Here is a 25,226-nt window from a genome sequence, read left to right as displayed (position 1 = left end):
TCCTGGAAGGTACCGGAGGTGGGACAGTGGTTAATGGTAGGAAGCACTACTACACCGCAGCAAACGAAAACGTGAGCCTCTGTATTCAAGGTGACTGCTTCTACCAACTGCCTTCCGTTACTTTAGTGATTTAGATGACACCACTTCAGTCCTAGCATATTCTTGAATGGGACACAGAAGGGTACATCTGCAATTGCTGAAACACCAGTTTAAGGGGTCGGGATTTTGTTCTGTACCAAGAAAAAGATCCACGTGCTGCAATGTGACAGTATATGTTTTCAACACGTTTCTGAGAAAATAAGCTTTAATCTCTCACACGCACACAAATAAAAATTTGTCACTCAATCCTCTTGACTGCCTTTAAAACTTTTTAGGCGGTTGCTCTTTTTAACTGGAATGATGTCCTTGAAATAGAGGGAAAATAGATTTGTCTAAAAGTTATTAATTAAGCATATTTGGGGCATTTGCCATCCCACTCAAGGGAAATTTATCACAGAAGGATAAAAAAAACCCAAAACACTTTTGCTTTCCGCCACCCCACCCTCTCCTCCTTCTCCTTCGGCAACTCTAATTGGTTCTCACACAAACTGGGATTCAAACCACCTTTCCCTAAAGTGGGAAGTGATTTGCAAACAAGTGGAAGACAGTGAGTTTTCTTCTCTTTCCTAGCCGGCCGCCAGTGGAGGGCCTTCCTTCCATGAGTCAGGAAGGATCAGTGCAGCAGACTAGGAAGGTGCTGCTCGGGGCCGCCCTGGCAGAAAGGAGGGTCGTGGAAACTGCACTCAAGAAAGAGGCGTACGTGTGGAATGAAAGATCGCAGAAAATAAGGCTGTGATTTACAACGCTGCGCTATTACAAAATACAAGAAAATTTATGTACAAATTTAAAAAAATCATTTTCTTCTCCTCTGGCTAAGCTAATAAATTAAAAAAGACACGCAACCTTAAAGGTCTAAAGTTCCTTCAACTTGATAAACAGTACCAGAAAAGCCACATCACCACCAAAAATAAACTATAAAAATAGATCATTATTGATTCAGTACCTTTTCTGCAGCACTTGCCTTAAGGAATTGGAAACAAAGGAAATATAAAGGAGCAACACCTCTTGTTTTAACGATTCAACTGTACTTTGCATTTGCAAGAAAGAGACCAGAGATGTAATTCCTTACGCTCCCATTTGAGTTTCACTCAATCTTTCCAAAAGCCTGATTTTAAAAATGCACTTTTTTTCCTACTGAATGGTGACCTTGCCAAATGTGCATTCAAATCTGCATGTATCCGCAGACAAGTAATAAAAGATACTGGTGCCATTAGCATAATCAATATACAATTTACAGAGCTACCCAGATAGAACTCAGAGTGAACGTGTATGCCATTATCTCAGGGACTATAAATTAATAGTCGTTTCTGGAAATACGTCCCCACTTATTTTATCTCGTCCCCACTTGTCAAGATAATGTGAGCATACATTAAATGTTCTTATAGTATCTATGACATATAAACATAGTCTTAAGTGACGACTTATTATCAGAATCTTCCAATATGCCTACAGTAAAACTGACTGAATCCATGACACATAAGGGAGACTGGCTGATAAATAAACATAAACATATATATTTAATCACCGTGCTCTTCCACTATGAGGTTTTTTGAGCAGAAAAAAATATAGAAACTATGTATGTTCTCAAAGGCGGATTTCAGTGAAAATACGTTGGGGAGGGGCCATGTTCTCAGAAGGGTTAGGTCTCACCCTGTTTCCTAATAAGAAAACTAAGCTGGGCAAACCTACGACTTCTACATGTTAATTTCTTTGTTTTGTTTTGTTTTGTTTTGTTAACAACCTAAATCTTTTTGAAACTTGACATTAATTGCCAACACGACTAACAAACAAGTATCTGGCATCTCTGAAAGGCCATGCCTGAGACATAAGAGTTGGAGCGGCTCCCCTGGAATGGTGCTGGGTCGTGTCCACTCCCTCCATGAAGGGCACCCCACCCATGGCCCACAGGCCCTCACAGGAGTCCCTGTGGAATGACTCTGTCCACCTTTTCACAGCTACATGGAAGCTCGGTCTCAGCAAAGGGCACACTTCAAAGAAAGCACAGCTATCTGTTCAGGAGAGTGAGTGGACTGCCTCCACTGAATAGGGGCAAATACAAATGTGTTCTTGCCCAAGCTGCCTCCACACCAAAACCAAAGTCAAACTCACTGCCATTGAGTCAGTCCGCTTCGTGGCAACCCTACAGGGCAGGGCAGGGCAGGGCAGGGCAGAACCGCCCCTGTGGGTTTCCAAGAGTGTAACTCATTAGAACAGTAGAAAGCCTCATTCTTTCTCCCTCAGAGCAGTTGCTGGTTTCAAACTACTGGCGACTTTGTGGCTAGCAGTTCAACGCATAACCACAAAGCCACCAGGGCTGCTCAAGACTGTGTCTCCACTCAGTGCCTTAAAAACCATGCCTGTGGCATACCAAGAAGCCAGTCCAAAAGTCGGACGCACAGGATCACTCTGTTCAACCTCTAGAGAGAGGCAGTTCTGCTGAGATTTCACCCACAAAGGGTAAAGCTTCCTGGCTCCCTGGGCCCAGCACCCCACTCCAACCATCTCTACCCTCTCTCCCAGATCCGCTTTCTGAGGATGCAAATCTTTCATCAAAAGCCAAAGCCTTTAATTACACAATTAAGAGATATGTTGGATTTGCACCGCTTTCAATTCACTCTCAGGTCTAAATGATTAATATCATGTCCTGTCTTTTCTTATAGGCGTAACTTCCTCGAAAGGCAGTGAAAAAGGAATGAGCTAACTTCCTCTGGGACCTGAAGCAGAGAAAAAAGCGTAAACGCAAAAGGGCCCATCAGAGGAGAGAGCTGCTGTCCTGAGGATGAACTGTCCCTGGCCCTGGTTCTGATTTGAGGAAGGCCCTGGCTTTGTCCAAAGAGCCCTGGTGGCACTGTGGGTTCAGCACTGAGCTGCTGGCTGAAAGGTTGGTGGTTCAAACCCAGAGCCATGCTGCACAGGAGAAAGATGAAGGTGTCTGCTCATGTAAAGATGGATAGCCTCAGAAACCCAGTATAGGTCTGCCATGACCCTGCTTTTAAAATGCTGAGATTAATGAGACTGTCCACTTTGTAGGCAGGAAGTCAGCAATCTTTTTCTGCCTCATCCATGCTAGCCAGGATCCACATGCAAAGTATCTGCTAGAAATCATGACCTCAACTCCCATCTCCATGACCCACCAAGGGTGAAGATGATGGTGATGGAGACCGATTATAAAAGCCTTGAGACTTGCTCTCAAGCTTGCACCAGAGGGGAAATACTTTATTTCTCTACACAAAGAAGGCCTAGGGCCACCAACCCAGTACCTCGGGCCTTTACAGAAGGGAGAAGCACGAAGAGGAGAGAATGCATACGCTTGTCCAATTTCCCAGAAAATTTCATCCATAGTAAAAAGCAATTACCACCAGTGAGTGAGGACTCACTAAGGAAGGGGAGGGGCGAGAGGGGAATCACCTACTAAGCGTCTGGCATGAGTTACCTCATACAGTAATCCTGTGAAGTCCGATCTGGATCATGGTAAGAAAACCGAGAGGCGTACAGAGGTTCAACTGCACGCAGCTTATGACAGGACAGATTCAAGTGAGTGCAAGCCCTTCATGCGCCAGGCTCACGGGTCCTCATTCTGGCATGTCCGTGGCACTTCAAGGCCAGAAGCCAGAGACTCTTGTCAACGAGCCACGAATTTTGACTTCTGTGATGTCTGTGAGGATTAGGCAAACTGACCTCTGACCTTCCATTGTCTGGAACGTGTGCAGCCCCAAACAGGCAATTCCTAAAATTAACCACCAAGAGGCTGAGTTCTCCTCCCTGTTCTGCCACTAAGAGTGTGACTCCAAACAGGGCACTAGAGCCCTTTGGGTCCTGGACATGGCAGGCTGCTGAGCATCACTTTCATCTCTAAAGGCCCCACCTGTGTCCTCCAGAGCCCAGCTCCTTAGTTCCTAGCTTTGTACCTCGAACTATGGCCAACCTGTCAGGAAATGAAACTACTATCTGAGCCTGACTGTCTTTCTACAGTGTTTTCTTGAATATCTATTTTAAATGATCCTCCAGTGGAATTCCTTTTGTCACTTGCTATCACTTAGAGATATTTCACTCCGTAGAAGTGGCCTCACACAATCCTCTCAACTCTTGCCGCTTGGATTTTTATTACTATTTCCTTCACTTCATTTAGCATTAAGCTTGAAGGAAAAACCGTAAGTGGATCTTTGAAAGCCATCGGATTGGATGTGTTGCCGTGTCAGACTACATCGGTACAAAACAATGACCTTAGGACAGGTATAATTTAGTTAAAACAAAAAGGGGAGTGATAGGTGGGAACCAGTGAGTGTGGAGGGAAGCCGGTAGAGGCAGGGACGGTGTCTCAGTTTCTGACACCCGAAGGGACGAGAGTCCAGTCACGTGGCAAGAGACTGGGTGATTTTACGAACTACATGGAGACAGGGTGGCAGGTGGCTGAGTGAGCAAAGTAAACTACTATGGAATACAAATAAGGTCAAGTGAACACGAAGGGCGGGGCCAAAGGCAAAAAAATACACAAGAAAATGAGAGGAGAGAACATTCATGCAAGCTGCCTGAAAACATGGTTAGAAATAAAAAGAAAGCAGGGACTAGACAACTAATTCACAATATAAGGATTTTATTTTTTTATTGAAAAAGAAAGAAAGCTGGGACATAGACAAAAGCAGGCATGGATGGGAAGTATTTATTCGCCCTCTAGTACCAACCTTTCTACCCACCCGCACTGAGGAGCCCTTGTGCCATAATGGTTATGTGTTGGGCTGCCAAACACAGGGGCAGCGGTTCAAAACCCCCAGCCGCTCTGCAGGAGAAAGAGAGGGCTTTCTACTCCCATAAAAGATGACAGTCTTGGAAATCCACAGGGACAATGCTACCACTACAATCACTATGAATCAGCACCAACAAGATAGCAGAGAGTTTGGGGTGGTGGGGTGGTGGTAGTATGTATGCGTGTGTATCAAGCTTCTCAACAATTCAGAGAGCCCTCTGACACCGTGAAGAGGCTTCTAGGCAACCACCCCCATTCAGCTAATTCCTTTGTAAATTCAAACCCAGATTTGCCTTTTGGATTTACGGATTATTAATAAATCGACTCTGATTCCGCCTCCATAATGCCGTGTGAGCTGTCTGGTTTGTCTCTGGCACCTCTCCGAAGAACGAGGTCACCATTGCAAATTGCCACTGGCCCTTTTGCAAAGAACCTAAAAGACACTGACCTGGCTTACCAAGGAGTAAAAGAAGATGGGAGAAGCCCTCAGAATTAATTAGCCCCGCATTATGTGTCTATTATCTTTTAATTGGAATTTCTGCAGGAATTTTTCTTTCAGAACTTTTTCTCCATGGGCAAAGTGAGGTGGAGCTTGGCCCGTGAGGGCATTGGCAATTGGGAGCCAGCCACCTGGGCAGGGCTTGTGGGCGGACCGGACGCATCCCAGACAGCACTCTGAAATGTCCCAGTGGAAACACGGAGCCAAAAGGCACTCAGTGTGCGCCAGAGAAGAATGATGTTCCCCGGGGTTTGCAAGGCCGTGCATGACCTTCTGGCACCAGATCCCAGCGTGCCTCTGGCTGGGCTTGAACTGCCAATGCCAAACGTTTGTTGAGTATCAAGCATCTAGCCTCTTGCACCACAAAGGAACTCATTTTCCAGCCGCATGGGTCTTTAAAAGTGGAATTCCCCTCTCGCTAGCCATAAAAGGTCACTGTACTCCAAAGGTAGTGAGAGGTTTCCCCACCAGAGTGAGAAAGCCTGAGAGTTAAAAACTGTTACTCAAACTCTCATCATTCCTACAGGACAGGGTAGAACGGCCCCTGTCAGTTTCTGAGACTGTAACTATGGGAGGAGGAAGGCCCGTCTTTCTCCCAAGGAACAACTGGTGGTTTCAAACTGCTGACCTTGCAGTTAGCAGTCCAATGTATAACCTCTACGCTACCAGGACTCCCGGTACTTTGACTATTCTAAGCGGTTACAAGAATTAACTGCTAACAACCCATGATTTGGGTTCCATGATGACCCTCCTTCAAAGACAGAAATTATATCACAAAGTAAGTACACAGCTGGCCAGGTGAGTCAGGTCGAATTTGAGCCCAGAGAATATGGTTTTAATGCCCATGTCCTTAATCACCAGAGTATCTTCACCACTGACTATCTACTGAGCACCTGTTTCCCCAAATAGGCTGAGGTTCAGAGATGGAAGGACAAGGGACAGGGAAGGACCTGCCACGGACACTGCTGTCCATTCAGAATCACAGTGACCTTGTATGTTTAAAGAGTAGAACTGCTCCATCCAGTAATCTTGGCTGCAGCCTGACAGAGAGAAGCACTTGGTTCCCAGGGGGCTGCTGGCTGGGTTTGAAAGGTAGGAAGATGAAGGATAAAGGGGTTCTCTCCACCGAAGGCCAAATTTAACTGGCCATGCCACAACAAAGAGGTTGGAAAGAAATCAGGCACACATGAGACACGTACGGGGACAAACTAAACCTGGGCACATGTGTGTAGACCAAGGTCACCTTGGCACAGGTGAAGGTCAACCTGGGCACACACTAGGGAGTGACATCACATCATAGGGGCACCTGAATTCAGCCACTAAGCTGGGCCAACACCTTCAACCAATACCCAAGGAGGGATAGGAGGCGATCAATAGCAGGCCATTCCCTCTCTCAGATGGCTCTCTGTCGGTCTCTTTCAAGTCCGAGGGCAGGATCTCTCCCGTGTGTACAGCCCCACTCTCGTGCCCTCTCACTCTCTGCTTTTTTTCAGTTCACAGACTCTTCTTTGGGTTCTGCGGACTCCTCTTAAGGGGCATTTTTCCATGTGTCTTTCTGTGAGCTCTCCTGAAGCATCCGCTTTTGGTCACGAACTTCCTTATGGCCCCGCCATGCAGCCTTGCACACTCTCCAGGAACAGTGTGTACTACCTGAGACTCTATGACATGAAACTTCCCTTTCCCTCATCAAAGTTACTTGGATTACAAAAGTGCTTCTGCCACGTTAATTTTCAGCACTGAGAAGCAGGAACCGAGGTAAACCATCTCAGAAACGCTGGCAGGTTCAAACTACAAATCTTTCAGGTAGGGGGTGAGCCCCACCCATCGGGACCGCCTTGGCAACCCTGCCATTAGTCAAATGGGGGAGGAATAACTGAAAGGGTCCGTAGAAAAAGTCTTTCAATCCAGGAGAATACTAACACTAACAACAGAACTTCCATATGGCAAAAAGGAAAACAAAAGGACCACCCACAGAGTCAAAAAATAAACTGGGGGAAATCTTTGCAGGCTCTACATCAAAGTCAAACGCACTGCTGTTGGGTGAGTTCTGACTCAGTCATCCTGTGAGACTGCATAGGACAGCTCCCTTGGTATCGGGGACTATAAACCATTAGCAGAGAAGACAGCTTCGTCTTTCTCCAGTGAAGAGGCCAGTGGGTCTGAACCGCTGACCTTGAGTTGGGCAGAGCAGTGATTAAACCCACTGGTACCGAGTTGATTCCAACTCACAGCCACTCTATGCAGTTTCCAAGGCTGAGCATCTTTATGGGAACAGATCTCCCTCATTCTTGAGTGCAGAGCAGCTGGTGGATTTGAACTGCTGACTTGGCAGTTGGCAGCCTGACTATGCCACCAACACCCACAGTCCCACTGGGGGTTCCTTATTTGCAATCTAAAAGACTAATTTACTATGTGAATCAAAATAAAAGCACAAAGGAAATACAAAGGCAGCACACACACACACAAACCAAATAAATGCAAATGGTTTACAAACATCTGAAAAGATGCTCGATCCACCTCATAATTACAGAAACACTAATGAACATGTCGGTGGAATGCCAGTGTGTTTGTTTTACCAGTGACATTAGCAAATATAAAGTAGCTAAACCCAGGCGCTCTCTAACCCTGCTGCTAACCAGCAGTGAGACTCTGTATAACCTCTGGGGAGGACCACCGTCAGTAGGCCTTGGAAATGTGCATTCTTTCAAAGGGGCAATTGTACTTTAGGAGTGCGTCCCATTGACAGACTCAAACCTGTCAGCAAGGACACGTGCACAGAGCTGCTCACTGAACCCGCGTGCAAAAGTAGTGAGACAGACAAATGCAAGTGGAAACAACTCGAGAGCCACCAGTACCAAAAGAGTGGTAGGACGTTAGCCCACAGAACGTGGAACCTTGTGGGAAGTTCTAAGTGCTGACACAGAGAAATTGCTAAGGATCTGGATAGGCAGAGGGACGACGCAGCTTCCATGTCTGTTTGCGATAATTAAAACAAAAATGTCCACACCCACAAAGGAGCATATATGCTTACTGCTGCCTGAGGAAAAGGTCCGGCCAGCTAGCTGCCAGAGCCCATTCCCAGCAGCTCCGCTCTAAGTCACCGATGGTGCCCTTGTTCGCTGTGTCAAATGAACCCCTGGCTTGTAGGGATTTAGATCAAAGTAGGGCAGACTTGGTGAACGGAAATGCCAACCTCACTGCCATCGAGTTGAGATGGCAACCCTGTAGAACTGCCCATTTGGGATCCCTCAGAGGGACTGGTGGATACAAACTGCTGACCTTGTAGTTGGCAGCCCCATGCATAGCTCACTCTGCCACTGGGGGCTCCTGTCCTCAGGTGAAAGGCATACGACATGCACACCGACAAAAACAGCCATCCTGTTGATTCCAACTCGTAGCAACTGGACAGTTCTGGGTAGAACTGCGCCCTCTGGGTTTCCTAGGCTGCACCTCTTCACAAGAGTCGAAAGCTTCATCCTCCTCCTGTGGAGCAGCTCTCAGTTTCAAGCTGTCCTAACCACTACGCCGCCAGGTCTCAAACTGCGGAGGAGCTACAAAAACGGGCTGGAGGGCTGGAGCACGTCAACAGTCACAACGCTTGCACGAGGAAGACTCAAGGGCAGCTTCCAACAGCAAACGTCAGGGAAAGCGAGGATAAGAGTGTGCAAGGACCAAAGTAGAAAGGCATTACAAGATTGGGATGCAGTTTCCTAAAAACCTGCCAAACGAAAGCGAAGAAAACAGCTGTCAAGTTGCATTGTGGTGCCCAAAGCAGTGGTGCTAACCAGTATTTAGACACATTAGAAGGATCGCTATAAACATTCAGAAGAATAACTAGATGGAGAGAATTGAACACTTAATGGACACAGTTATAGTGAGCAGGAGGAGCGCAGGCCAAGTCCACCACAGGAGCATTTGTGTGTGTCATCCGCGTGCAAACGTTCTGAATGGAAACCACTTGTTTAACAGAAAGCCCACTATTGTTGGAAAGCATAGCACAGGCTGGAGTTAAACAGCATCATGCGGGAGACAAAGAATCATCTAAGCTTGTCTTCCCAGAGCGTTAATTCTATGAAACCCATGAACAACTGAGCCTGACTTCTTCCGCCCTGTGTCTGTCACCAGACTCATAACATGCACGAAAAATTCCTGTAGAATGCGTGAAACATTCAGTATTTTTCATGCAAAAAGAAAACTACAGAAAATATTAAATTTCAGACTCAAGTTGGAGGTGCTCTGTCTAGGATTCTTCCCCAATAATAACCCTGAAATGTTCTCAGTGCTCTGCCATTCACAGCACTGATCCTGATTGTGCGTGACGTGACTCGTGGTGTTGTCTGGTAAGCCATGGACCGCTAACCTTGTGGTCAGCAGTTCAAACCTACCTAGCCACTCCACAGGAAAAGGATGAAATCATCTGGGTCTGTAAGGACTTACAGTCCCAGAGATCCTGCAAAGGATCACGATGAATGGGAATCAACTCAAGGGAAGTGGGGTTTGTATTTGTCTAGAGGAAAGGGCTGGCAAGCTACTTCCTCAAACCAGCCAATAAAGCTCCTATGCATCAAAACTCTCTGGTCTGCAACCCGGCACAGGGTCAGGTGGCATTTCAGTTCACTAAGTCTGCCCAATGTTGATCTAAGTCCCCACAAATCAGGGGTTCATTTGAAGCAGCAAACAAGGGCACCATCGTCAACTCTTCGTCTGATGTGACCTAACTAGTGACCCTCGCTCCCCGCAGGCACAGACCATACTTGCTGCCTTCCGGAAGTCCAACTGCTAGCACTCCTAGACTTAACCCTGACCTACAGCAAATGATCTAATGGAAGCGTGACTGACATAATGCCTTTCTTTGTGTACTTGTTTACTCTTTACTCCTTGAGGCTCTGGGTATTCCAAAAGAAGGCAACACTACACACTGCTTTCAGAGGTTGTTTTTTTCTTCCTCCTCCTCCCTTTTTCTTCCTATTCCTGCTTTCAGAGGTTTTAACAGCCAAATTAAACTTTCAAGTTAAAAAAAAAAAAAAAAGCTACAGTCATTGTCATACACATAGCTACTAACCACAAGGGCGGTGGTTTAAATCCACCAGCTGGTTTCGTGGGTGAAAATGAGGCTGTCTGCTCTCTTAAAAATGTAGTCTTGAAAACCGTATACAGAGTCACTGTGAGTTGGGATTGATTCAATGGCAGAAAATGTAGCCTTGAAAACCATATACAGAGTCACTGTGAGTTGGGATTGATTCAATGGCAGCGGGTCTTTTCAGAAGAATGCCGGATATGAGAGAAAAGTCATTTTAACTCAGGGGAAGGGAAGCCCTGGTGAGGTGGTGATGATGACTAGGGCTGTGACCCACAAGTTTGGCAGTTTGAAACCACCAGGTGCTCCAAGGGAGAAAGATGAGGCTTCCTAATTCCATAGAGTTAGTCTGGGAAACCCAGAGGGGCAGTTCTACCCTGCCCGACAGGATCCCCACTAGTAGGAATCAACTTGATGACAGTGAGTTTGTTTTTGTGTTTTGTTTTGGTTTTGGTAGCAATATGTTCCGAAAAGTACCAGCAATTGGACACAAACCAAACCCAAACTCACTACGATCAGCTCGATGTCGACTCAGAGTGACCTGATAGGACAGGGTAGAACTGCCCCTGTGGATTTCCAAGACTGTAACTCTTTACTGGAGTAAAAAGTCTCATTTTCTCCCATGGAGAGACTGGTGGTTCCAGACTGCTGACCTTGTGGTAAGTCGTCCAACAAGTTAAAAGAAATTCAGATGGCTATCCTTAAAGCAACAGAGGCAGCAGAATCCCATCTTCCTTGTGAAAGATGCAGGTTCTATTCTCAGCCAATGCTCCTCATATACAGTCACTACCCATCTGTTGGTGAAACCCATTGCAGTAGAGCTTCCAGACTAAGACAGACTAGGGACACCTAGCAGGCTTGGTTATCTACTTCAGAAAATCCACCACTAAAAACCTCATGGGTCACAAGGTCCAACCCACAGCCAATCATGTAGATGGCAGTGCATCAGGCAGTGTTCTGTTTGGTTGTGCATGAGGTTTCCAAGAGACAAAGGCTAACAGCATTTTCAAGCAACACACTTTCACTTTGGCTCAAACATCCCATGGCAAAAATCTACCGAAGACCTAAGCCAACATAGATTAGGTCATATATTGGTACATAAAAAGGAACCGCTTCGAGGGAGAAAACCCTACTGAGGTGGATGGGTCAGTGGGCCAGAGCTCTCACCTAAGAGATGTAGACTGCTGGAGTCAGTGGGGATGCCAGGGCTTGGGCTGAACCAGACTCCCTACAAAGACCCAGAGAAAAACTCTGCGTAGAGTGCTCATGCCCTTCTCTAGAAGCTCCCTAAACAGAGACATCATGGAGAAGAAAGCCATCACCCTTGCCTTGAGAGACCTGGGGCAACCTTCGGTTTCATCCACCTGCTGCAGCTCCATCAAGTATGCCACCCAAAGAGATGCTTGCCTCACCCCTGTGAACCGCTGGTCACTATGCAATCACCTCAACTTCTCAAGAAGAAGATTCTAGGAATGTAGCAGAGAACTCGGAAGTCAATCCTTCCTGTTGCCTAGTTAGAAATGGAGATGTTTCCATTCCACAAGCATCGATTGAGCACTTAGTTTCAGTCCGGCCCTGGGCTAAACCCTGGCCTAACCCAAGGGACCCAAAGGCTGGCACCCACCTAGGAAGCCTTCCCAGAGGTCTCCCAGCCCATCACACTCATATTGGCTCCTAAATATGCAAATAAGCAAGTGTAAGAAAGCGAGTTACATTGAACAGGAGCTATAACATGGTGTTATTACCATGTAATGGCTTTATTTTGAAGATTAAAAATGTTGTCTAATGGTGCAATACTTATGTAAATGACCTCTATGATGTTGGAGGAGGCAAAAGGGATTTCATGTTGAACATCTTTTTCTTCGGTCAGTTACACTCCACCATCACCATTCGCTCAGCACTCACATCTTTGCACATGAAGACCATCACGACGTCCAGTATCATTATGCCTGAATTATCTTACACTTAAGACCCATGATTGTATAAAAGCTTATTCCAAAGCATTCATCTATCTCCCCAGGGAAAAATAATCAAGCCTGAGATGGGGACTTTCAACACCAACTAACTTCATCCTCTAGTGTCCTTCTATTCCTGAATATTTAATGGAATGATTTCCATGTGACTTGTTTCACCTCAATTTTGGGCAGCAGAGATTCCCAGGTGAAGGTTAGTTTTGTTTGGGGTTTGTTGTTTTTTTTTTTTTTAACAACAGCATCATTCAAATCCTCGATGAGTCTCTCCGGTTATCTTAAAGGGTGCCATCCAATTTTAAAATTAAAAAATATATATGCATATTTAACTTTATTACTAAACAATTAACTTTCGAAATGTCATACAGAACTTTTAGGAAGGGTAAAAAGATATTATAACATCAATTGCCTGAGTCCATATGGGCTGCAAATCACTGCTGTGCACTTTGCATTTAGTAGCTTCGATTCAAATGGCCACTTACCTTTAGACTACAGACGGACACGCAGCTCACAACTTGTACAAAATAGGGAACTCACCAAACTTTCGGTGCCAAAAATGCTTTTGAACTTTGTTTTATCTAACATTTTGCAACTCGCTGAAAAAGCTGATATGCCATAAATTCTTATCTCCTTCCCCCGCTTGCATAGCTTCCCCAATTTAAAAGGCAACGGGAGGTACTTAAAAGCTCATCTAGTCTACCAGACCAGAAGCTTCCTAAGAGTCAGGCTCAGGTTTGTTTTGTTCACAACTGAACTAAACAGAGTGCCTGGAACAAAAAGGGACTGGGGGTGGGGGTGGGGGTGGGGGGGCTAGGGGGGGGACTGTGCCGGGGTGGAAAGGCAACTTGTGAAATTGATGAAGTAAGTCCCCTCAGTTTACAGACAGGAAAGCTGAATCGTAGAGACCAGAGGTTCAGGGCCGTGCCAGCAGGTCCACACAGCAAGTTAGCGTCCATCCCCTTGGGCTCTTTCCACCGACAACCATCTCCTTAGGAGCACTAATCCCCAACTCAGAATACCTGTGACCGAAACTAATTGTTTCTGTTTGCCTTCTCTACTCTTTCCAGGAATTAATATGCGTTCCCTCGAGGCCTCATTTCTTCGGAACCCTTGCCTCGCACACTTGGTGTTTGCGTGCCCTGACAGCCCAAGCCTCCTTCCGTACACAGGCTGGTAGATGAGTTCAAAGCATGCCAGCCCAATGGTGATGGCCCTGCATTCCAGCCAACAGTTTGGTTTGGCTCTACTGGTCCTGGATGGAGCAGGGTTTGCAAATACTTCATTGCATTTGGCCTGGTGAGTGTACAAAAATAAGTTGCAGACAAAAGTGCTGGTGTGTGGAACAAAACAGCATATGTTTGACACACTTAGAATAATTCAGACAAGCTAAATTATTAGGAATGCTAACAGCAATTAATATTCTGTCTTATTCAGGCACTTAGGAGGTACTGGACCTAATCTGGTTTTCTTGAGAAGGAAAAAAAAAACAGTCAACAGCACACATGAAATGCTGGACATTACTTCATAAAGCATATAGTTTTAAATGTTATATATGTATATGTATAAATCTATAAATACACACACAAATTACTAGCCACAGACCTGTCTATAATATGGAAATAGATAGCCCATCTTGTGGGCTCTTCACCTCTCTATAGCTTTCCACAATGTAATTATGTATATGGAGATATAGAACTGCCATGATGGCGGAGTAGTTACAAATTGGGCTGCTACTGCAAAGTCAGCAGTTCAAAACCACTAGCTGCTCTGAGGGAAAATGATGAGGCTTCCTATTCCCGTACAAGTCACTGTCTCAGAAACCCTCTGAGACCATTCTACCCTTTCCTACAGGGACTCTATGAGTCGGAGTCCAAGGAATGGCAGAGAGGGTGAATCCGTGTCCATCTGGATATACTTCTCATGGTATTGCTGGGAAAAGAAATTTTGGGCAAGGTCAATCATGAAAAAGTAAAAGGACATAAAAAAACTGAAATGATACCCAATCATAAAGTAATTTTAGATTCTAAGAGAAAACTATGTCCCTTACAAGGATGCCGATTTTGATTGGGTAAAAAAACCTATTCAAGCTGATGATACATTTTTCTTTAAAAGCATCTAGCTTTGGTAGGGATTTGCAAGGCAAAAACGTATTCACCTGGAATATGAGAGAAAGCGCCTATGTTCATATATATATATATATATATATATATATATATATATATATATATATATATATATATATATATATATATATATATATATATATATCTTGTCCTATGTTAACTTAGTGTTGTGACCTTTCAGTTTCACTTATATTTTTTAAAAGTACTGTCATCAAAATACCCAAATGTGGTTGCATAAGCCTTCACTATTATGGAAACATATATTCTGAAAGTCCATCTGTTGATAACTCACATGAGTTTATTCGGCCAGAAAAGTACATTCATTCATGGGTAGTCTATGCTTTCTAAGGCAAAAGACCTTCATTTGATAAAAAACGATTTAAAATGGCCACAGGCCCCACACACCGACACAAGCAACTGACAAATGAGTACGCGTATATACATGCATTTTTTCTTCTCGAGAGTTTTCAAAGTGCTTACCATCCCATGAAATTAAAAATATATGTTGCCCAACAGTAATCATTGCTAAATGTATGCATTCATCTTTTTTGAAAAAAAATCTTTTTATTGTGAGTTAACTGAAGGCTACATTTCAGCTCATCCAGATTGTAACCCACGATTTAAACTGCTTACAACCTGCCCAATAGCTCCCCTGTCCCCTGGGTGATGTCTCTTCTCCTCTTTTTACCCCATGTTCCAAGAAAGAGAGTCATCTATGAGTTGTCATTCTTCTTTTGAGTTGACAAAACTAGGACCCTCTGAAATGAGACCTCTGGACCAAGACTGCTAACTGTGGTGCATACACTGGCAGCGCAGGCACCTCAAGACCAGCCAGGTTCTTGTCTCAGTGGCCGGGTCCCCGGGCAGCTGGATAACTGCTGCTTGATCATTATCCCTGCAGACGGAAGCTACTGAACTTTTAAAGGATCGCATCTTTCTGAATTTCTTTGATCTCCAATAATTACTAAAGTGGCATAATTACTTATACTAGAGATGGAATGCGATGCATGCTAAAAACCCAAGCTGCCAAAAATTAAAGTTGAAAAAAAAAAAGCCAGGATTCTACTTAGTTTCCAAAGATTTATCTTTGCTTTTATGCTAAGAGTTGCATAATTATTTAAACCATTTAAAAGCTTTCTTTACACTATGCGATTAATACTATAACAGAGCTCTTTAAATTTACTAATGTTAACTTTAATGTGTAAGTTTTAATTGCTTGGTAATAACATTGTTGGAGAACATATTTTAAATCAGACAAGTACTCTTTCATTACAACAAACAAGGTATATGCAATCTTAGCTAGTGTACCATGTAATCCCTGAACAAACAAACAAAAAATACAGGAACATATTTCAGATTTAATTGAAATGGGATTAGAAAGCTGCATGTAACCGCACACACACGCACACACGCACGCACACACCACATACACACAGAGAGAACTAACTTTAACCTTTGGCAGCACATGAGTCAATGGAGAGAAAATAAATTAATACTTCTGGGAAAATACTTAGCCAGAGGTTTGATTTAGGTTATCAGACTGCATATCAAATCTCATCCAATTCAAAAGCATTTTTAACATACAAGGAACAGTCAAAAAGTACTGCTATAACCCCGTAGAAACCGCTCACACAAAAATAGCAAACTATGAAGCTGCTGTTTGTTAACATATCCTCCACCTAATTCTACACGCTTCCGGGAACGGTTTCTCTCTGCTGAAGAACCCGGTGAGCTTTGATTTAGAGCTTCGCCAAGCAGGAGGTCTGACATCCTCAAGGGACTCAAAGAACATGCCCTTTCCATCAATCACCTGTGACTTGGGGGAACAAAATGAAGTCTGAGGGGGCAAGCTCAGGGCTGGAGAGAGAGTGGGGTGAGGTTTCCCAACGGAACTCTCCCAGGACAGCCCTTACTACCCTGTGTTGTCACGATGGGACAGAGTCCCTCAGTGAAACTTCCCTGGTAGTTCTCTCACCAATGCAGTTTGAGGGTCTTCAAATGTCTTCATTACCCATGCGAGTTCTAGCAAGAAAATCTATTAGGGGGCCTCTTTGGGATCCGCCCCCAAAGCCCTATGCCATCACCTTCTGAGTTGAGCTCCCTGACTCGAGTTTAACAGGCCCAGCAGATTCCCTTGGAAGCCACTGGGCTGGATCCCAACAAAACAAAAGGAAGACACGTGTGTTAGTGAGAGAACTTGTCTGGGGCCATCCGCTGACCACACAGACGTTGTGCTTCGAACAAACCGGTGCGTGCACAAACTGAAACCCTGTAGCAGTACTTTCTGACGTGCCCTCATCATGCTCACTGATGACATCTACACTGCTAACAATTCATAAGCCTGTTAGTATATGATCCACGTGTGGCAAGTCTCCAAATTATTGCCTCTCTTTAAAAGAAAAAAAAAAGGGAGCAGAATATGAACATGGTATCAATTAAATCCAGCCATAAGCAATGCCGTCTACGGCAACATTGATCCCGTTAAACCAGCGATGCAAATTCAATGTCAGATAAATTAATACAGTCAGAGGAACACCAGGCCTTTCCTAAAAGTCTTCATTGGTCTTAGAAGAATAGAGCTTTTCTAAAAGCAAAGCCTCTTTCTCATTGCATGGCTTTGGTATCAAAATGAATCATCAAACAGGTTTCCTTAATAATACATTTCAACTGGAGTCAACAAGTCTTTTGCTAGGATTTACCAGCCAATCCTTCCTTAAAAACAAACCAAAGCCCCTACCGTCAAGTCCATTCCAACTCAGGCAACCCTGCATAGGGTTTGTGCAGAGGGCAAACTGAGGGGCACAAACAGCCTCCTCTCAACTGCAGAGTGGCTGGTGGGTCTGAACCACGAACCTTGCAGTTGGTAGACCAACACTGATCTGACAGCACCAACAGGACCTCTTAAAAATAAAGGAAATGGGGTTCAAATGTTCCTGTGAGATGAAAAGAAACCTCCTACGAATACTATGCAAGACGTCCACTGGCCCAGATAAGCAAGTAAAAAGAACTACAGATAATTACTGGAAGCCCAAAGTTGAAAATTTCTGTCATCACTGTGAGACGTCACTACTGTCAATAAGAATAAGTACAATGGATTGTAAGGGTTATGGGAATACTCTGGCAAAACAAAAGAGAAAAAGTATTCGCAGCTTGCTTTGTAAAAAGCTGCTAATCTCAAATCCCTTTGTAATTTCATTTTTACATGTATGCTTTTATGTTCAATATCGTATTTTTTGCCCATTTCGAGCTGGATGAATAAAAAAGCCAACAATCCACTCATGCATCAAACAGATGGTTTTATTTTTAAGGCCAAGTGGAATCTTATGTGTTTCTGTGCCCGCCCTTGAAGACAATGCTGCCAGAACTGCTGAAATCAAGAAGCCCGGCATCTTGGAAAAGACTCACTGGACCATCAGTTGTGGAACTTTGACTGGCACCCGTGGGATTCTTGCCGACTGTAATTGCTGTTTTTGTTTATGTAGGATTGTCTACTGATTGGGCTGTAATCAATGTAATGACTTCAACATCTAGTCGGTATAATTTAGAGGTGTGGGGAGTTGGTAGGGGGGAGGGGGAGACAGTCACTGGGTGACAGATGAACAGAGAAGTACAACTGGACCTGTCGGAAGGAGGTATGAATGTCCAGCACTGCCTGGACATCTCCAGCATTTGCAATCATCAGGCTTTTTCACCGTCCACAGCCAAGAGTGAAAGCATACATTGTTTGTGGCACAAGAGAACATGTGCCCCTTCCAATCATGACAACCCACCTTCTCAACAGTAAATGAAACAAACCTCGGGTTAAACTCAAGCTATAAAGAAAGAGTGTCATGCTTAGTCTCTTGAAAATGAATTTCGATAGAAAAGCCATACTGCAACTTTTAGTTAAAAGGGGGAAAAGTGATACTGTCTTTACACGCCAAATTCAAGGCTTGTTTTATCTCCCGCCCCCGTCCCCCTCCTTACCATGGTATCATTTCCAGCCCAAACTTCATCTCTAGAGGGGAGGTTATTTTTCTGTTTAAGAAATTAAACAGTTGGGTGTATCAAAACCACTCTTACTTATAATCTTATGTAGAAGGGGCTTCAAAAAACTTCATGGAAAATGGTATTAAAAATATTGTAATTTTTCCATGAACTCTTTGGGGAAAAAAACCTATATATACACATATATATTAGAGCCTCCCCACCCCCACTATATATTAAAATTCACCTGTCTACCCATAAGAAAGATATATTTTGACTTTTTAAATGTGCTCAACTGAAGATTCACGGCTATAATGTTACTAAAGTTTGGGGACCGATGCAAACGCCCTGTGGTGGCTTTTTCAACGCCTACCAATTCTCAGAGGTTGGCTGCTAGAGAATATAAACGAATAGACAGCTTTTGTGACTCTGGAAGAGGACTGAATTAATATCCATCTCCTTTTAATTCTAGAGCACATGGCTTCATTAAATTGAGAGCTGGATCCTGCCACTTCCTTATATTTCTAAACAAATTACCTCTCCTTAAAAAGGAGGGGGGAAACACTCATGAAGTACAAAAGAAGGTAAATGGGAAAAAGGTCAGTCACAAGTGTGATTATTTCAACATGTGCCAAGTTACAAAAGGTTAGATATTTTGACAGCCAAGTTAAACAAGGCACACTGGGGGCTTTCTTCCTGGTTTGCCCCCCCCCAAGGTCCCCGGTATGGGTTTATGAACACCTGAGGGTCCAGATACCCTCATTGTGTTTAACTTGGCCATTTAAATGACTAAGTGCTCCCAGCTCTCCTTCCAAGCTTTGTAACTTGGCTCAGACAGAGTATGTTACACCTTTATGTAGACCACTTTTTCTTTCTTACATTCCCTTTTTTTTTTTTTTTTGGAGTAACTCTCAAAAAGAAATTTTTATTATCAGGTAAAATGGCCAAGAAAGTTCCATCGAAGGAGCACCATAAGAGAGAATAAAATGCCAGCAAGAAAAAGAAAAAAAGAAATAGGTCACAATTGACCAATTTGATGCAACTGATTTGCTACCTCTAAAAACCACCTGACAGCAGAATTATTTCCAGGCAGGTAATCTAGCCAAAGACCACCTCTGCCCTCTGCAATGGAGACAAACATCCAAGTAACACAAATAAGAGAGACGGGGTGACTCTACCAGTTACTATGTGATGATCCTTCCCCCACATACTGGTTCTGCCTCTCCGTTTCATGGAACAGAAACAGTTCAACCTGACCATTTGTGGCACAAAGGCAAAGTCAGATGTCTTGACTATATGCATGCTGGTAGAATTTTGAAACTAGAGTTTTGAGAAGGAGTTATGTTTCAAATGCTATTTCTCAGTTTTTGCTAAGGCAAACTAAACAAAAAATCTGTTTGTTGTGGAACAGCCTTTAAGTGCGTGTGACAAGAGGTCATCCTCATCGGACTAAGCAGGGCACACCCCACTGTGACCAGAAAGCTAGCATTCACTCTTGGAAGGTGGTTGTACTGGTACGGCAATTATTAGCCTAAAAAAAGCCTGCATTAATTCTTAAGAAGTAGTCAGTGCCATTACTGATCCAAAGTACTAAACTTAGCCAAATTCAGAAAATAAATTCCCATTAGCAGAATGGTCCTGGTTGCTCTGACTTTTAAGCATCTGGCTGAAAAATAAAAACCCCAAACTTGACTGTCATTTTGCTGTAATGTTTCTACCTATTTTATATAAACTACCCCCCTGATACCCGTTTAAAATTATGATATCAAAAGTGACAGCCATATCAGAAATATCTTTTAGACCTTGTTTTAAATAAAATACTATGTTTGTACAGACAAGTTGGAAACCGGATACAGAACTTCTTGTTTCGCTGAGGACACAATCCATTTCCATGGTTTCCAAAGCCTTTTTCAAGTTGCCTTAGAAAGTAATCTACAAGGTGATGAAATCTAACAACAATGTTGTCTCCTTATGTCAAAGCTACTAATCGCTTCTTTTTAGAAGCCAGGCTGCCTTTCTATGCCTGCTGAAATGAGCAAGTGTTACTAATTGCTGATTTATTATCATTATTATGTCAGAATATTTGTCAAGATACCACCTTCCTGGTTTTTCTGTAATCCCAGGGAGATCCTTCCAGAAAACACAATGGAAATAATGCACACACTCAGAAGGTCCTGAAAACACGTTTTTTAAAATGGGAGATCCTTCCAGGAGGGCTCAGGGAAATCAAAATCCTGAACATGACAGATATTAAGAGCCACCCAAACACCATTCTACCTCTCCAAAACCGTTTGATACAGTTCATCTAAATGTGTGTTGTGTTGCGTCTTCCAGGCAAACCCGTACCCTGAAGAAAAACCGGCTCTAGAGGGTTATACTATTTCCATTACTCTCTTCAGCTTTCCCCCCCGCAAAGCCCAGGGAGCCCACCTCAGACCAGGCTCTCTTCTGGGAGTTGTCCAAGCAGCTGATGGAGGGACACCGCTGAGCTCACAGCCCAGAGAAAATGGAAGCTGAATCTTTGTTTTTAATGTAAACATTTTATTTAGAGCCTGGCAGTTGAGACACAAATGCTGAGTCTCCTAAGTGCAGATATCCGATTGTTTGAGCAACCTGAGGATGTAACAAAAGAAGGAAATGCCCTCTTCTTCGCTCATTTTCACCTGACTTGTTCTGCTCTCAACCCTAAGAATTTCCCTGTCCCCATGTCCAGGCATTTAGCATTTCAAGGCATCTAAGAGAGCACTTCCAATTCCACCCAACCCAGGCTTTCACTTCTGCCCTAAAATTACATGCAGGAGGATAAAGGCTCCTTAGGAAGCCCGGAGACAAGAGCATTCACAATCAATGGAACTTTCCCAGTGAATTCATTCCAAAAGGCAGGTGAGTGAAATGCTTAAGCTGTAGGAGAAGCAAAACTACCAAGGGTCCAAACTTCAATAAACTTCCCCCCCCCAAAAAAATTTTAAGAAATCAACCGTCTCCCCAATTTCTGCCTGAGATTTCAAAAGTCTTTCAGAGACCTTTAAATGGGGTTGACACCAAGCGCTATCCTATTGAACTCCGAAAGTTCTCCTTTCCAAGCGACTTCTGGAAAAGGGGTTTTCCTGGTCCTTCCCTCAATGTTACTTCTAAGGAGGCAGTCTCTTCTGGAAGCAAGGTCCCCCAACTGGAGCATCTCCATGGCTCCCCGGGCACCCCCACATGCCCCTGGCGTGACTTTTCCACTCGCCACACTTGAACCGATCAAGCCCCCGGTGGAGGCTGCTTTTCCATAAAATGTGTGGCACACGTGAATGTAAATCACCACCACGCTCGCTCCACACACCCCCACCACCACACCGCCACCCCCAAACACACAAAACCTGTGTTAGAGATGCAAGTCACTGATTCCCCTCATTTTTGAACTAAAACTTATGCCTCAGGGAAAAAAAAGAAAGCGTTTCAATATGTGAGGCCCTCCCCCACCCCTGGCCCTTCCCAAGAGAAGAAAGGGCTTTGTGTGCGCGGTGAGGGCGCCCTTAATCGAGTTCATAAATACACCGCGGCCGGGGGCCAGGAGGTGCGAGGCGCCGGGCTACGGGCTGCAGGCGCGGGCCCGGCCAGTCTGCCACCCTCCCAGGGCTCGGCGGAGTCGGGAGGCCGGGTGGCAGGAGCAGGGCACCGGCCCTGCAGCTGGAGCGGGCGGCAGGACGGGGACGCGGAGGAGGAAGAGGATGCTGCACCCCCGGGGACCAGAGGGCGGGGCCGGGACGCGCGGACCTCGGCGGGACCCCGCCGGGCGCACAAGCCGCCTTTGTCCTCCTCCGCCTCCGGGGTCGCGGTGCCTGCGCCGCCTCCAGCTGCCCCCAGCCCCTCTCCCCCGGCCCGCGCCCGGCCTGCCCGTGCCTCCTCCGGTGCCCGGTCTGCCACCAGCCCTGGGCCCTGCGGGCGCCCGGCCTTGCAGCGCCGGACCTCCGGGCTCCCCACGGCCGCCGCCCCCGGTTTCCTCGGAGGAGGCTCGGGAAGGTGGAGGAGGAGACGGCCGTGGAGGAGGAGGAGGAGGAGAGCGACACGTGACTCCCTTCGCCACATTCCAACACTGCCACCCGATCAATAACTTCAGGGCCCCCGCCCCCACCGCGACCAACTCGTGCGCCCCAAAATCCCCACGCGCAAACTTCACTCCCAGCGGAGCGGGCCTTGTCTTGAAAAAAACAATTAAAATAAAGACTCTAACGGGGGTGGCTGGCAGGAATGGGGTGGGGGGCGGCGGGCAGGAATGGAGTGGGGGGCGGCCCAACTTTCTGGAAGCCAGCCGGGAGCTGTCGGGCCCAGCGCGGGGCGCGGAGTGGGAGCCTGCGGGCCGGGCGCGGCTGCTCCTGGCTGCGCGCGGGGATGGCGAGCGGGGCGCGAGCGCGGAGGACGCGGCGGCGGCGGGGCTCAGCCCGGCCCCCGGCCACGCGAGTCCTCCGTAGCGCTCGCTTCCTGCCCGCTCTCGGGGAGGACTTTTCCTCTGCTTCGGAAGAAAGACCAGGAGCAGCAGCGCACAGTTTGGCATCTTTATTCTTCGCGAACACACAGGACAGAAACTTTTTCCTCCAGCCCAGAGGCGGCTCTGGGCCGAAGGAGGATTTTCCCTTCTCTTTTCCTTTTTCTGCCCGCACCCCACCCCTCCGTTGACTTTCCATGCCCACTCTCCACCGCCGCCCCGGTCGGGGATCCTCCTCCCGTGTTACCCCCACTCCCCCCACCCCGGCCCCAACACATCACCCTCACTCCACCTGGGGGATCCACAGGGGAGGGGAGCGCGCGCGCCCCCGCACTCACACTCACGCGCGCACACGCCTCGCGGCCACGCAGCCCTCGCTCCGCTGCCCACAGTGACACTCACGGGTTGGGGGGGGGAGGCGTAGGGGGGGGTCCTCCTTACCTTTGAGGGATCTCGGTTTTGCTTGCTTGCGGCGAGACATCCTAAAAGCAAACAGCTGAAGTTGTTTCAATTGAGCCCTGTAAGAAACTACACTTCCTCGTGGCCGCGCGCCCCTCGCGCCGCGGCGCCTCGCGCCCTCGCGCCGCTCCGCGCTCCGCTCCGCGCTCCTGCTCCTGCTCCTGCTCGCGCTCCCGCGCGGGGCTCGCGGCGCCCGGGCTCCGCGCTCTGCACGGCGGCGGCTGCACCAAACTTTCCCAGCCTTCGACCCCCTACCCCCAACCTCAAAAAAACCCCAAAAACCCGCTTAAAAAAAAACAACAAAAAAGAACTTTACAATAGGACGTTTGAAGGGCCCTCGGATAAACGAAAAGAGACCGTTACTCTCGGCACCTCGATCAAAATTTACATAGCTAATTAAAATACGGGGTGGGGGGACCACTCCTCAAAATAGAATCATCTAGGTTTGCTTTTTTTTTTGAACCGCTGCTCCCCCTCCCTGCACAAGAATTGCCCCCCTCCCCCCCAAAAAAAACAAAACAAAAACAAAAAGCCGAGCGCACTGATTTGTTTACAAAGCGGCGAGGCTGGCTCGGCGCGAGTTTGGGGGAGGGAAGGGAAAACAAGCCGTCGCGGGCGCCCCAAAGGGCTGCAAAAGAAAAATCCCCCCGCCGACCGCGGCAGCTGCGGACGGGCAGGGACGAGAAGTCAAGGGCGGGGAGGGGGGGGGTTGGTAAAAATACTTTTAGTCTCTTCCTTCGCCCCCTTTCGCCTCGGGCTCCCACTAAAGTAAGTGCAAAGCGCCGGTGGCCTCCCCGTTGGCGGGGTGCGGGTCTGCTTGTGTGCGGAGGGGCGTGTGCGCGGCCCGGTCGGGGCGCCCCTCTCGGGGCGGGGGCGGCGGCCGGCGGCGGCGCGGGGCCGGGGGCTCTAAAGTCTACGGCTGCCTGGGCAGCGGCGGCGGCGGCGGCGGCAGCAGCGGCGGCGGCAGCGGCGGCGAGAGCAGGAGGAGGAGGAGGAGGAGGAGAGCCGGGCGCAGGAGGAGGAGAAGGAGTGTGCTGTGTGCTCCCTCCTCATCACCAACCTGCAAGGTCTTGGACTGCGCTGTCGCTCCGGTAGTCCACATAATAATGGAAAATGGAAGCAAGGCCCCCAAAGCCATCAGGATGGCTCCAGAGGGGGCCCCTAACCCGCAGGGACTCGCTCTGTACGTAATCACTGAGGAAATCATTGTCAGCCTGCCTGCACTCACACACAGACAGAGGGGCATGATTAAAAGGCGAGAGCGCGGGGAGCGGGAGGGAGGAGGGGCCCCGCCAAGACCCGGACTGGAGGCGCCGGCCGCGGCGCGCGGATCCGGAGTCTGGCGGCGGCCGAGCGCCCCACGCCCCGCCCGCCGCCGCCGCCGCCGCCTCCCCCGCGCGCCGCCCGCCCACCCGCTCACCCGCTGGCTCGGCCGCCCGCCTGCGCGCCGCCCGTGCGCGCGCCCCGCCCGCGCCCGCGCCGCCGCCCCTCGCGCCCGCCGGCTCGCACACACCCAGGCCGCCGCCGTAATGTGATTAGAGCTCCTCCGCGGCGGCGGACGTCGGGGCTCCTCGGCTCGCTCGCCGCGCTCCAGAATCGAAAGCGGAGGAGCATCTGCAAGGGGAAAGGTCCCCCTTCTGGTAGGATGGAGGTAGCAGGAGGCCACGGTTCTGGTGCAGCGGGGGCCCCAGAGGACGTCTGGGACTCGGCTCTGCCCCCGTCGGACTTTTCAAAGTGTTGCGGAGGCGGTTGCCTAGATCCCGGAGGGCTTTTGTAGAGCAACAACCCACCTGTCAAGTCACCCTTATGGGGAGTCTT

General features: G+C 47.2%; 1 protein-coding gene across 5 annotated transcripts in view; it reads right to left on the bottom strand.

The window, feature by feature from the left end:
- ZNF521 (zinc finger protein 521) overlaps window positions 1–24,705 on the bottom strand; it is a 312,892-nt gene extending 288,187 nt beyond the window's left edge. For 4 of the 5 annotated variants that reach the window (XM_075532584.1, XM_075532585.1, XM_075532587.1 and 1 more), the window contains exons 1-2: window positions 24,469–24,608; window positions 23,391–23,431 (exon numbers count right to left, since the gene is read on the bottom strand). In XM_075532584.1, coding sequence (XP_075388699.1) covers window positions 23,391–23,430 — 40 coding nt within the window. In that variant the 5' untranslated portion in view covers window position 23,431; window positions 24,469–24,608. Of the gene's footprint in view, window positions 1–23,390; window positions 23,432–24,468 lie in introns of all 5 variants that reach the window. The other variant, XM_075532588.1, reaches the window with a different exon arrangement.
- Between the last annotated feature and the right edge of the window lie 521 nt (window positions 24,706–25,226).

Source organism: Tenrec ecaudatus, chromosome 15, assembly GCF_050624435.1.
Source record: "Tenrec ecaudatus isolate mTenEca1 chromosome 15, mTenEca1.hap1, whole genome shotgun sequence".
NCBI lineage: Eukaryota > Metazoa > Chordata > Mammalia > Afrosoricida > Tenrecidae > Tenrec > Tenrec ecaudatus.
The sequence above is the reverse complement of the archived record's forward strand: the minus strand, read 5'-3'. Positions and strand labels throughout refer to the sequence as shown.